The following is a 12,345-nucleotide window of genomic DNA, read 5'->3' as shown; positions in this document are numbered from 1 at the left end:
CTTACAGTTAGTTTTGTGGGTCAGACTAGAACTACAGGCATGCAGCGGTGGGAGCGGGTTTTTCTCCTTGAGGTGCATGAAAAACCTTCACGGACCAGGAGGTTGGTTAGTAATTCAGAGCCTGCCACTCTCCTGTCCTAAAAAGCAAAGTGGCTCAGGACATAAGCTATTAGGCAACTGCATGGCCCTGTGAGAATGGATACTGAGTTTTCTGGCCTGACAAATTAGTGGCAGCAGAAGATTTATTACTTTCTGATTTAGTCTGGCAGAGCATGAGGAGAAAAGGAGAGATCACTCATAACCATGTGTGTCATTTAGCGAACAATGGGCAGTGTACAATTAGGAAGATAACCCACAAGATATATGTGGTGCGGAAGAGAAAGGCAATTTTAGGTTGTTACGTAAAGCAGGTTTGTAAAGGAGTTCAATTGTGGAAATCTCACATTTGAGCAGTGGAAGAAAGATTCAGCATATAAGATGTAGGTTAGTGAAGAGTCATACATTTTGAAGGTTTATGGCAAACAATAAAACACATGAGGTGGACAAATCCAGTAATGTACTAGGTGAAAAATCTTTTAGATACTGTTTAGCAGCAGCTGAGACACTGCGCGAGTCAAATGAAGTTCACCTGACAGAGGACTTGGAGTGATTGCCATGCATATTAGTGGCTGGTAAATTGGTTGAGTCAATGACAATGTGTGAGTATGTGTAGGACTTGAAAAACAAATTCTGGGTGGACAGACAGACTTGCTGAAATATTTCAACTTTATTTAACAAGGTTAGACAAGTAACAGTCCGCCACATCATTTGTCTGTCTATCATCAGACTGTGATGCACATAGTTTGGTGCAACACCAGTTCACGGTCATGCTTGTTATCAAGGGTCGTTCTTAGTAGTGTTACATACAGCAGAACAGATTGTTTTTAGATGGCTAAATGCCAGGAGCTATTCACAAGATGAAATGTTGGTGTGCCAGGAATGGAAGAACTGCATGATACAAGATTGAGCTTGAAGTTGGATACATTTAGAAAGTGGCCGCTTACCACAAAGTAAAGTGGCAAGTTAAGGTTTGGATTTCACTTACTTGTTGCATACCATATCAAAAGAATCTCTGCATTGAGCAATAAGGGCGACTGAAGCCCAGGGTTAGATTTAGATGTAATGGCTAAGTACTCTTCAAAACAGTATCACTATTTCCTAAAAGACAGATCTCACGGGTGCACGCACATCCACAAAAAGCGGTGTAGCCACACACAGGAGATCAGAGAGCAAGAACACAAGATGTCAGTCACACACAGAACAGCAGAGTAATCAGACAAAGGTGACTGGAGAACAGGCAAACGAGATCCTGCAAAAGTAGGAGAACAGGGCTGCTACACAGGGAAATTAGAGAGCAACCACACACCAGATAAGACACCAGCACTAGAGAGAAGTGAGCAGTTTCACACAGGACAACGCCAATAGTGACCTCTTCACTAGAGGCAGAAGGTGCTCACAGGGTTCAACCTCTGCCCAGCACAGCCCAGAGGAAATGAAAACATATGCATGCACAAAGTACACAGTCATACCCTATCCAGCCATGTGAATGCTTGTCTTTGTCAGTTCCCTCATTAATTAGGAGTATATAGATAGGTTATATTTGATTGCCAGCAGCCGCATTAGGGAATAAGACAGAATTTCTGAATTATGCAGACATGATGATAAAATAGAAAAGTAAACCACACTGAGTTTCTACCAAGTATGATGAACCACAATTTCAATATAAAATTAAAGACAGATATTCTTTCCTTAATCCTATTTTATTCACGGTTTGTTTCATTTAATTAGGTGGTCTGGATTTTAATTGAAGAGTTGGTAAAACAGATTCTCGACAGCAAGTGCCATCTTTTCAGAGACTGAAGCAGTTCACCAACATGCACATGGTGAGAATAGTACTGGATTTAGTGATTGATTATTTTGGTATTCCTATGATGGCTCATATGATCCAAACAAGGACAATTGAAAAGCAATTAAAATATCTATGTTTATACATTTAAAACTTCATAACGTCAACAATAAATCATCAAGTGCAATGCATTACAAGCACACCGACAGTTACAATAACTGAAGTATTCAAGATGTTTTTATTTTTTGCAAATCTTAGTGTAATCTCATTTTGAAATGTTCCAAGATCAGATCCCTACTTCTCACTGGGCTGTTCTACCTTAAAATGGACATTAACAGTATCTCAGAACATGGTGGCTTTACCTGCAAGCTTCACTGTTTTCACTGCAGTTATCTACATTCCCTTGGCTACTGGCTTTAGAACCGTTCTCTTGCTTGGGGTCTTGCTGGTCTTCAGGAAGTAAAAGCAGAGCATTTCTTAGACAGATGGCTGCAAACTCCATGCTGGCTACAGGAATAGCGGAGGACTGCCCATCGCTTTTGGGGGGGGGGGGAAAAATAAATTACAACTTCAGAACACATTATTCATATTGCAGGGTTTAAGCACAACGAGGTCTGACCTTAGAATTCCTTCCACATTTTTCAAAGGGTCACAGTAAGAAAACAGTTAAAGGTTTTTGATACTATGCCTCATCTGAATTACATGTTTGCTACATTAACAGATATTTACAACACTTATGCCTCAGGAACAATTCACTACGAACAGTTTATCTTAAAGCAAAAGACGACATTATACTTGCCTGCAACAATGTTTGCACTACATCAGTCGGCGATGCATGTTATCAAAGCACTAATATTAGAAACAACAGAATAAGCTATTACATGAGACTTGAAACTATCATTGCGCTTTAACGAGCCAGACAAGATGATCTTCCTCCCTCCTGATGGTCACCTCAGACTTCCATTTTAAAAGACCATTCTTCTCTGGCAGTAAGATACCTTCCCCCATGAACAAAGCAAGCAGTGGCATTCTGCACCATCTGGAGCCTCTGCTGTAATCTAGTATACAATATACCGAAGCCTTTAGAGCCGAAGTACTAAACGTGAGTTTGAGGAAATGTAGGATTCACCTTACGAACATAAGTCAAGAAACAAACAGTAAAAAAAACAGCTGTGATCTGAGGGACCATAGACAGTTCTGTTTCAGTTTCTAGTATGACCTCTAAACTCTATCACTCTCACCGGCTAGGGCATGACACAGGCTTTAGAAACCAAAAGGCTGAATCCCAGGTGACTTGAAAGTGTGTTATGTGAATATGATAGTGTTGTTGAGAGAGAAATAGAGCAAAAAAGCTATTAAGACTTTTGAATTTAAGGAGATATAGTGTTGGAAGAAAGCCCAAAGACTGCACTCATGCAAGAAGAAGTGATCACAAAGATCAATAGCCTAAAACTCACTGTAACACTTCATGTTCCACATGAAAGTATAAATTCAAGGGTATTCCTACCCACCTACTACAGGCCATATGGAGCTCTCCATAACCAGTTATAGATGTATAGGGACTCCGCTACCCCCACAAGGTCTGGTGAAAATAACATTTGTAAACCAAAGAACAGGACCCTGGTGTAAAGGCATTAGATTGCACATAATCTGAAAGGCCACAGAGATCAACGAGAAGTCAAAGACACTAATGATGATATGAGATTAAAGAAACAACAATGTGGCACGTGTCCAAAGATAAAGATTCAGAAGCTTGATACAGATCTTCAGATGCTTTGAAACGGACTCTAAAGAGACAAGCCCCAAAATGGTGCAGGGACATAAAGAGCAGCTCCACAGTTCTGCTGGACTGCAATATTGCTGTTTTGGGACCAGAGGAGGACTCATCCATTGTTCTTTATTTACGTCTCCAAGGTATTAAATTAAATGGGGCAATTTTCTTTTGAACTTTGCTGGGTAAATCAAGTACTAATCCTTGTTTTGGATTTCCATCTAACTTAAAACAAATTCACCATTAATGTGATAGAAAAATAAACTTCAAATATGAGTCTATGATTCATGTTTCAACTATGTGCATACCCATCCCCTGCTCTAACTCACCAAAATCAAATAAAATTCCCAAAAATAAAAAACAGACGTCTGTAGCCAAATCACTTTAGTAGCATTAATCTAAAAGTCGGATGCGGCAAAAGTGGACTTAAGTGTCCTTCCCAGGGATATGGGAGTGCTAACTTTCTTCTCATCACGATCCTTTGATTTTTAAAAAGAGATCTAAATTCAACCTGTTGTGTACTGAACACTCCTACTGCTTAAAGTACACAAAGTCTTCATATAATCACATACTCTGAACAAATGCGCTAAACAACTGCACAGTCACTGTAACTATTAAAATGCACAGGATGGCTAATCAACACATCCATATAGTTTAGAGTGGCGACAGGTTTAACGCACCCCTAACAGGAATCGAAACAGGAACCTCAGCTCTCACCTGCAGACAATTTACCTGGGCCATTAAACCTGAGGGAGGGGTACTAGGTGCAAGAAACATCAGAAATGAAGGCGAAACCTATTATCAATGATGTCTATAAAATGAGTAATGTATTGGCCAGACGTTGCTGTTGTATTTACTCAGATTGATTAACCCTGACCAAAATGAGTTTGTACCAGGCTGTAATGCTTCATTAAATATTAGGAGACTGTTTCATGTTGTAGAAGAAACACCACTGAAGTGGCCACATTTTACACACTTCACCCTGAACATTAAAAAGCTTTTATTGTGCTGAGCTGGTTATATCGGTTTCAGGTACCGTGGCAATTTCAAATGGGAAGAGGCATGGTAAGATTGATTTAACTGTTGTATGCCTGGTCCATGGAGAAGATCAAACTTAGTCAGACATACCCGGTGTCACGTCACGAGGCACCACAGATGAATGTCTGCAATCTACACGGTCAATAGCATTTGTGCTGGGACCTGTAGCAGCTAGGTTGCGGTAGGAAGGTCAGCAGTGAGGTGTTCTTTAATAGGAGGCATTCACGGAGTCTCACTCTATGTAAACTACATACTGATTTTCAGTGGTCAGGACCAATTTATCTCCAGTGACAGAAACCCTATGTGAATTTGAGAGGGTGGAGGGATTGAATGTGAACTGAACAAAGTCTTGCCTCTTCCCAACTAGATGGGGATTAGTTCAAAATAGTGTGCACCAGGAGTATGCATGTATAAGATGGGAATCTCATACTTTATGTTAGTTGGGAATTATGGTGTGCAACTCACAAATGGTAAACTTGGAGTGACAACTGCTGAATTGAGCCTCTGTGTAGCCTTCTGGAAAACACTGGAAAACACTGCCATTGACAGTGAGAGGGAGCATTGCGCTATCTGAAATCATAATGCTCCCGCCTCCTATACCATTTTGATAACCCGTCAGTATTGGTGGTGAAATCAAGCTTTTGACACCTCAACTGGGGAAGCAAATATGGAAAACAGGCTAAACTGAAATTACCAGTGACGAAGGGTAGCAAAGGTACCCCGATTTTGAAATATATAGTTGCCTGGGCTTCCGCTGCAATGGAATGTGCAATGGCTCTATTTTACAAACATTTCAGAAATGGGACTCCCTCAAGTCACCCACAATATGGGCACTTCCTAGATTGAGGAGGTTGGCACTGAGTTGTTATCAAAGCTCAGTTCGGGACACCAAGAGATCTTTCATATCCCAGAAATTCCACTATGGTGATTACCCAAAGATACTGGATACTATAGCACTAGAGAACTAACTAGCTGGGAGTTGGTAGGGATAACTACAGTGAGTGATTTATTTGAAGGGGTTTTAGTTACACATCATAAAATTCATAAACATAAGACTAGATCATATCACACAAGATTATGAAGACTCATGTTCACAATTGTTACACTAAATGTGAAAGTCAATGCAGAATTAAATACATATTATGGATAGCACCAATATGATATGTGGAACAGCTGATGAAAGGCACATCTAAAATATGATGTGTGACAACAGCATGAACATAGAAAAGTATGTAATATGTCTTAATGTTATACAACAGTCTTGTCAACCTAATAAAATGTGGTCCAAAACAAGAAAGGAAGAAGGCAAGACCGAGGTAGGAAAGCTAGGCAGCAGCATTAGCTGTCAACATACATTAAAAACAGTACTGGCACTGCCAAAGGTACTAATGAAAAACAATGGCAACTGAGCTGCTGAAAGGTAAGCTAGGCTAAGCAATGGTCACATGTAAGTCTTTGTTCAGAAACTGCCCAGAGTCACCTAGATACCCAATAGCAGCTCACCTACACCATGTCAGGATGGTTGCAAGCATTGGTGTGCTCTCAGACACACAAACACACATAAGGGACAGAGTTAAGGCATCAGGATGCAGAGAGGTTGACGCAGGAACTGTGCAAGGGGGACCGGGATCTTGACATCTCAATACACTAACAGAGGCAGAGGTTGGATATGCCTTGGGTAGGGGTGGCAGACACTAAATATTCACGTGCTTGCTAAAGATTCAACAACACTGAAAAAATAAGGACAGTGAATGCAGTTTGATCATTTTGTACATGAAACTAAAAAATAACGACTATATATTTTCGCTTACACAGATTTCGCAGGCCTTGCTGGTGGATAAATCTGAACATATTTTCCACACTTTTATATATTTTGCTCTGACAGTGATGATCACCAGTATCTGGGCCATCCAGGTGCAGAAGGAAGTATGAACTGTGCTGATTATTTCTAGAAGCAACAGTAGTGTGCTTGCACAACGCTGGTTAAAGCTTAAAACATTTAGATATCAAGAAAACATGTATTTTCAGCGAAGTCATTTTTTAGGATGTTTGGTTTGGCCCTAGTTCAGGAGAATAAACTGAAATCAGCATGACAAAAGGAAGCTCTAATCGTCTCAATCGTTGAATCAGGTGCAACTTTGCAGAAGTGGGTTTTTACCTGGGTATAAACTAGGCTCAGACTCACAATCGGAAACTAGGCCTCTGGTGTGGAGCATTTACAGTATCCAGCTTGTGTCCTACACTTGTTGACTGAACACTTACGGAGGGAGGGAACAACTGAAAAACTCTGAATATGTCAGTAAAACCCGTTCTACTAAAAGAATCTCAAGAGGCATCAACAAATCAATATGGTAAAGAAAGAAACACTCACTTATAGACAACATTCTGTACAGACTGTGATGCGAGAACTATTTTTCGGTGATATCCTTGGCCTACGATGGATTGTACAATACCCTTTTTGCTTGGAAGACCTTTTAGTTCCTGCTCGGAATTCTAAAGGGAGAAATACATGACACTTAGGAATGAAGAGCATCTGCTGAAAAAGCATACTTATTATTTCTACATAAACCAAACATTTAACATTCCAAAAGCTATAAATAATGCACTAAACAATCACAAATAAGTAATGTCTCATGACAAACATTTAGGACAAAACCAGGTAGAACACTATGGAAGAAACTGCAAACAATTTAGACTGACCACTGCAAACCAAAGGTACAGAGTAGCTTAAAAACACACAGAAGAACAAGTTACTTACCTTCGGTAACGATGTATCTGTAAGAGACATATATTAGTTATAGATTCCTTACCTTAGAATTACCCCCAGGTGTCAGACTGGAAAAGGAGAAATTTTTGTAGCAGTACCCCTGCGCGTTGGTAGGTGGCGTCGGTCGACCTCGTGTCCGTCGACAGCCTCGTGGTCGCCGGGGTGACGTTGCGGTGCCTACTTAAACGCCGCCCCTGCGCGCTTACGTCAGTTCTGACACGACTTTCCACGCCCGAAGCGCAGAGCCATGCAAGACACTGACCACTGGTGCACATACTCGGGCCCTATAAGGGAGTCCCCCGTCCCTAGAAGTCAGTTCGCAGAGGTTGGGTGGGGCAATAAGGAATCTATAACTAATATATGTCTCTTACAGATACATCGTTACTGAAGGTAAGTAAATTGTTTATCTGAAAGGGACTATTAGTTATAGATTCCTTACCTTAGAATAGATACCCCAGCAATACCAACCCAGGAGGTGAGTCTGCAAACTAAGTTCACACCAGAAAGTCCTGGCGAACAGAACGGCCAAAAAAGCGGCCTCTCCGGACTTAGCCGTCCAGGCAGTAATGCTTTGTAAATGTGTGCAAAGATGCCCATGTGGTTGCCTGGCAGATGTCAACCAGCGGAACTCCAAGTCCCAAGGCAGTAGTGGCTGTCGCCGCCCTGGTAGAGTAGGCGCGTTGTCCTACTGGAGGTTCCTTTTTAGCCAAAGAATAGCAGATCTTAATGCATAAGACAACCCATCGAGAGATGGTACGCTTGTGCACTGCCCGACCTTTCTTGGTGCCCACATAACCCACGAAGAGTTGATCATCCACCCAAAAGTCTTTAATGCAGTCAAAGTAGGACAGCGCATGTTTTGGGTCCAGACGGTGGAGTGTCTCCTCTTTTTTGGAAGGGTGCGTAGGCGGGAAGAAGGTGGGCAATGTCTGACCTATGTGGAAAGAGGTAACCACTTTGGGCAGAAAAGAGGGCCTAGTACGAAGAACCACTTTGTTCCGGCTGGACAGCAAGAAAGGGGGTTTGGAAGATAAAGCATGAAGCTCACTCATCCTGCGAGCAGAGGTGATGACAAGCAAGAAAGCAGTCTTCAAAGTAAGGATACGAAAAGTACAATTATGTAGTGGCTCAAAGGGAGCACACATAAGATAAGTGAGGACAAGATTCAAGTCCCCCTGGGGCATTTCGATGGAGGAGGAGGGGGGGAAAGAGATGAGTAATGCCCTTCAAAAATCAGTTAACAAACGGGGACCTGAAAAGAGAAGGCTGATCAGGAAGGCGAAGAAAGGCCGAAATGGCAGAAAGATAACCTTTAAGAGTGCCCAGAGCAGAACCCTGGGCCAAAGAAAGAATGAAGAGGAGTACCTCTGAAAGAGGGGCAGAAAGGGGATCCACAGCCTTTGCTGTGCACCATGCCACAAGTGTGTTCAATCTGCAGGCGTATACCATTTTAGTGGAGGGACGCCTGGCTGCCAACATGACGTTACAGACTTCAGGAGGAAGGTCAGAAGCGGTCAACTGTTGCCGCTCAATTTCCACGCAAGGAGGTGGAGGCTGAACATGTTCGGGTGGAGGACCGTCCTCTGCTGCTGCAACAGAAGATCCTCATGAAGAGGCAGTCTGATCGGAGGATCGATGCTCAAGAGCTCGGGGTACCAGACTCTTCATGCCCAGTCCAAAGCCACAAGAATGACTTGGGCCCGGTCGCGGTTGATCTTCTTCAGCACTCTGGGCAGAAGTGGTACAGGCAGAAAGGCATACAGGAGGCCGCAATTCCACTCGCGATGAAAGGCATCACTGAGCGAGTGCCGCCTTGGAAACTCCAACGCGCAGAACTGCTGACATTGCGCGTCCTCTTCGGTGGCAAATATCTCTAACCAAGGCTCTCCCCAGTGCCAAAAGAGACCTTCCACCACCTCCGAGTGAAGACTCCATTTGTGATTCATCATGAACCGGTGGCTGAGTTCGTCCGCCCTGGGGTTCAGGGAACCTGCCAGGTGTTGAACCACCAGGGAATGTTAATGTTAAACTTTTATTTCTATAGCGCACGGCTACTCCGTGGAGTGTCCCGGCGCTTTATCGAGGCAGCTCAGTAAAACAGAAAACATAAAACAGACAAAAGAAAAAGACAAAGAACCCCTAAAGGTTAAAAAGCCACGTCTTGAGGCTTTTCCTAAACAAAAGGAGAGAAGAGGAGGACCGTAGGTCCAAAGGCAAAGAGTTCCACAACTGAGGGGCCCTCAAACTAAAAGAGCGACCCCCAGTGCGGGCCTTCCTCACTCGAGGAACCACCGCGAGAAACAAAGATTCTGACCGCAGAGATCTAGCTGGACGGTAGAAAGACAGTCTCCGCTGTAGATACTTTGCTCCAGCGCCAAAGAGCGCTTTATGCGCCAGGGTCAGTGCTTTAAACATAATCCGCTTCCGGGTAAGTAACCAATGAAGCGATCGCACCAGACCCGAAGCTCTCGCTCGCCTATGGAGGCCAAAAATAGCCCGGGCCGCGGAGTTCTGCACAACCTGCAGCCGCTGAACCAGATATTCCGGAAGACCTACATAAAGGACGTTCGCGTAGTCCAATCTGGAGCCTATCAAGGCTTGCACAGTGATCTTTCTATGCTCTTCTGTGAGTAAAGGCAGGAACTTCCGGAGCATCTTAAGAATGCCGAAGCAGGTACCCACCAGGCCAAAAATATGTGAGCTCAGTGACAAATTATTGTCAACCTTCACTCCCAGATTCTTAGCCACGAGCGATGTCTGGGCAGGGGGATCCATACCTAATGGCCACCAGGCCTGCCAGTCAGGGTCCAGAGAGCAGCCGAAAAACAACACCTCCGATTTGCTGGAGTTTGCCTTAAGGCTGTTCCGCTGGAACCAGCCAAAGACCATCTCCAAGCAACCCCGGATGTTCTCTCCATCAAAAGCCTGATCTTTCCCACACGTGAAGAGCAGTTGAGTGTCGTCAGCGTAGGACACGATCCGGGCCCCAGATGCCCTGATGTTCCAGCCATGTCCAAAGGCAAAGAGCCTCTTGACATAGGGACCACAATCCCTCCCTGCCATGTTTGTTGCAGTACCACATGGCAGGGGTGTTGTCCGTGAACACCTGCACTAATCTCCCTTTGACAGAAGGAAGGAATGCCTTCAGTGCAAGACGAATCACCAGGAGCTCCAGAATGTTGATGTGGAGCCCGGACTCTGGCGGAAACAAGAGGCCTCTGATCTCTGCCTCTCCCATGTGGCCACCCCATTAAAAGAGTGACGCATCAGTAACCTCTGGAAACTATGGTTGGGGAAGCGAGAGGAATCTGCCGCTGACACAATCCCAGTTCGTGAGCCATCCTAGCAACTGACTTGCAGTCCCCTCAGATCTGGATGACATCAGAAAGATTTCCCTGATGCTGCGCCCACTGGAACTTCAGGTCCCACTGCAGAGCCCATATATGCCATCTGGCATGATCTACCAGCAGGATGTCATGAGTCCCAGCAGCCACAGGGTCATTCTCACCGAAATACGGGATAGAGGCTAAAACATCGGTATCATAGCCTGAATATCCCAGACTCACTGCTCGGGCGGATAAGCCAGAAATTGCGCTGTATCCAGAACTGCTCCAATGAAAAGGAGCTTCTGCGAGGGAATCAGGTGCGACTTCGGCAAGTTGATAGTGAACCACAGCAAATGCAGGAGGTCCACCGTAGTCTGGAAGTGGGAGACGACAGCCTGGGGTGAGCCTGCGTTCAACAGCCAGTCGTCGAGATTGGGGAAGACTGGAACCCCTGATCTGCGCAGATGAGCTGCAACCACCGCCATCACTTTTGTGAAAACCCGAGGGGGGGTGGTAAGGCCAAAGGTGAGCACGGTAAATTGAAAATGCTCGTGACCTACCGTGAACCGTAGGCAGCGCCGGTGGACAGGCAAGACGGGGATGTGAAAATAAGCGTCCTGCAAGTCCAACACTACCATCCAGTCTACAGGGTCGAGGGCAGACAAGACCTGAGCCAAGGATAACATTTTGAACATCTCCTTCCGGAGGAAGCGATTGACTTCCCTGAGGTCCAAGATAGGACGCAGGCCTTTGTCCTTCCTGGGTACCAGGAAGTAGTGGGAGTAGCAACCACGACCTACTTCTGGCACAGGGACTCGTTCGATAGCTCCCGTGGCCAAGAAAACCCTAACTTCCTGGCAGAGAAGGGCCAAGTGATCCTCCGACATGCAATGGAGTGCTGGTGGCATGGAGGGAGGGATAGACTCGAAGGGGAGGGAGTAGCCCCTTCGGACTATTTGCAAAACCCACCTGTCCGACGTGATGTTGCGCCAGTGGGGGAGGTGATGGCGGATCCTGCCGCTCACTGGCTACTGGTGGCCCTGAAAGGTTGGACTAGGAAGGTTTAGAGTCTGCTGCGGGGGGATTGGTGGACTGACTTTCCCGCTGGGCCCCAGACCCGCGACGCTGGGTCCCACGTCCCCGGCCTTGCATGTGGCACTGGGTGGGACGTGGTGGGGCACCCCTTCCATAGCCACAAAAGGGGCAAAAGGCAGACTGCATGGGGAGAGAAGTTGCTGCGCGGCCCAAGAGTCCTTGAGGCGCTCGAGCGCGTTGTCCGCCTTGTCACCAAACAGGCTACGGTCATCAAAGGCCATGTCCAAAAGTGTGGATTGGACATCCCCAGAGAAGCCAGACGTTCTCAGCCAGGCGAGCGCCTCAGGGCTACCGAAGGGGAAACCGTCCTACCCAGCGAGTCGGCGGTATCCAGTCCACACAGGATGTGAACCTAGCTGCATCCTGACCCTCAAACGGCGCGGGTGAGCACGGGCCAGGCATCTTGGCAGCACTTGCGCGACCATATCCCACACTGTGTGTGTATAAGGGTCCAAGAGACATG

The 12,345-nt window shown here is 45.2% G+C and overlaps 1 protein-coding gene across 4 annotated transcripts in view; it reads right to left on the bottom strand.

Annotated features, from left to right (window-relative positions):
• The window catches only part of CNOT10 (CCR4-NOT transcription complex subunit 10), a 418,130-nt gene that overhangs the window by 102,612 nt on the left and 303,173 nt on the right, over window positions 1-12,345 (bottom strand). For all 4 annotated transcript variants that reach the window (XM_085630585.1, XM_085630583.1, XM_085630584.1 and 1 more), the window contains 2 exons: window positions 7,066-7,187; window positions 2,248-2,421 (listed from right to left, as the gene is read on the bottom strand). In XM_085630585.1, coding sequence (XP_085486711.1) covers window positions 2,248-2,421; window positions 7,066-7,187 — 296 coding nt within the window. The remainder of the gene's footprint in view (window positions 1-2,247; window positions 2,422-7,065; window positions 7,188-12,345) is intronic.

Source organism: Triturus cristatus, chromosome 10 (assembly GCF_964204655.1).
Source record: "Triturus cristatus chromosome 10, aTriCri1.1, whole genome shotgun sequence".
NCBI lineage: Eukaryota > Metazoa > Chordata > Amphibia > Caudata > Salamandridae > Triturus > Triturus cristatus.
This window is presented reverse-complemented; position numbering and strand designations above follow the sequence as displayed.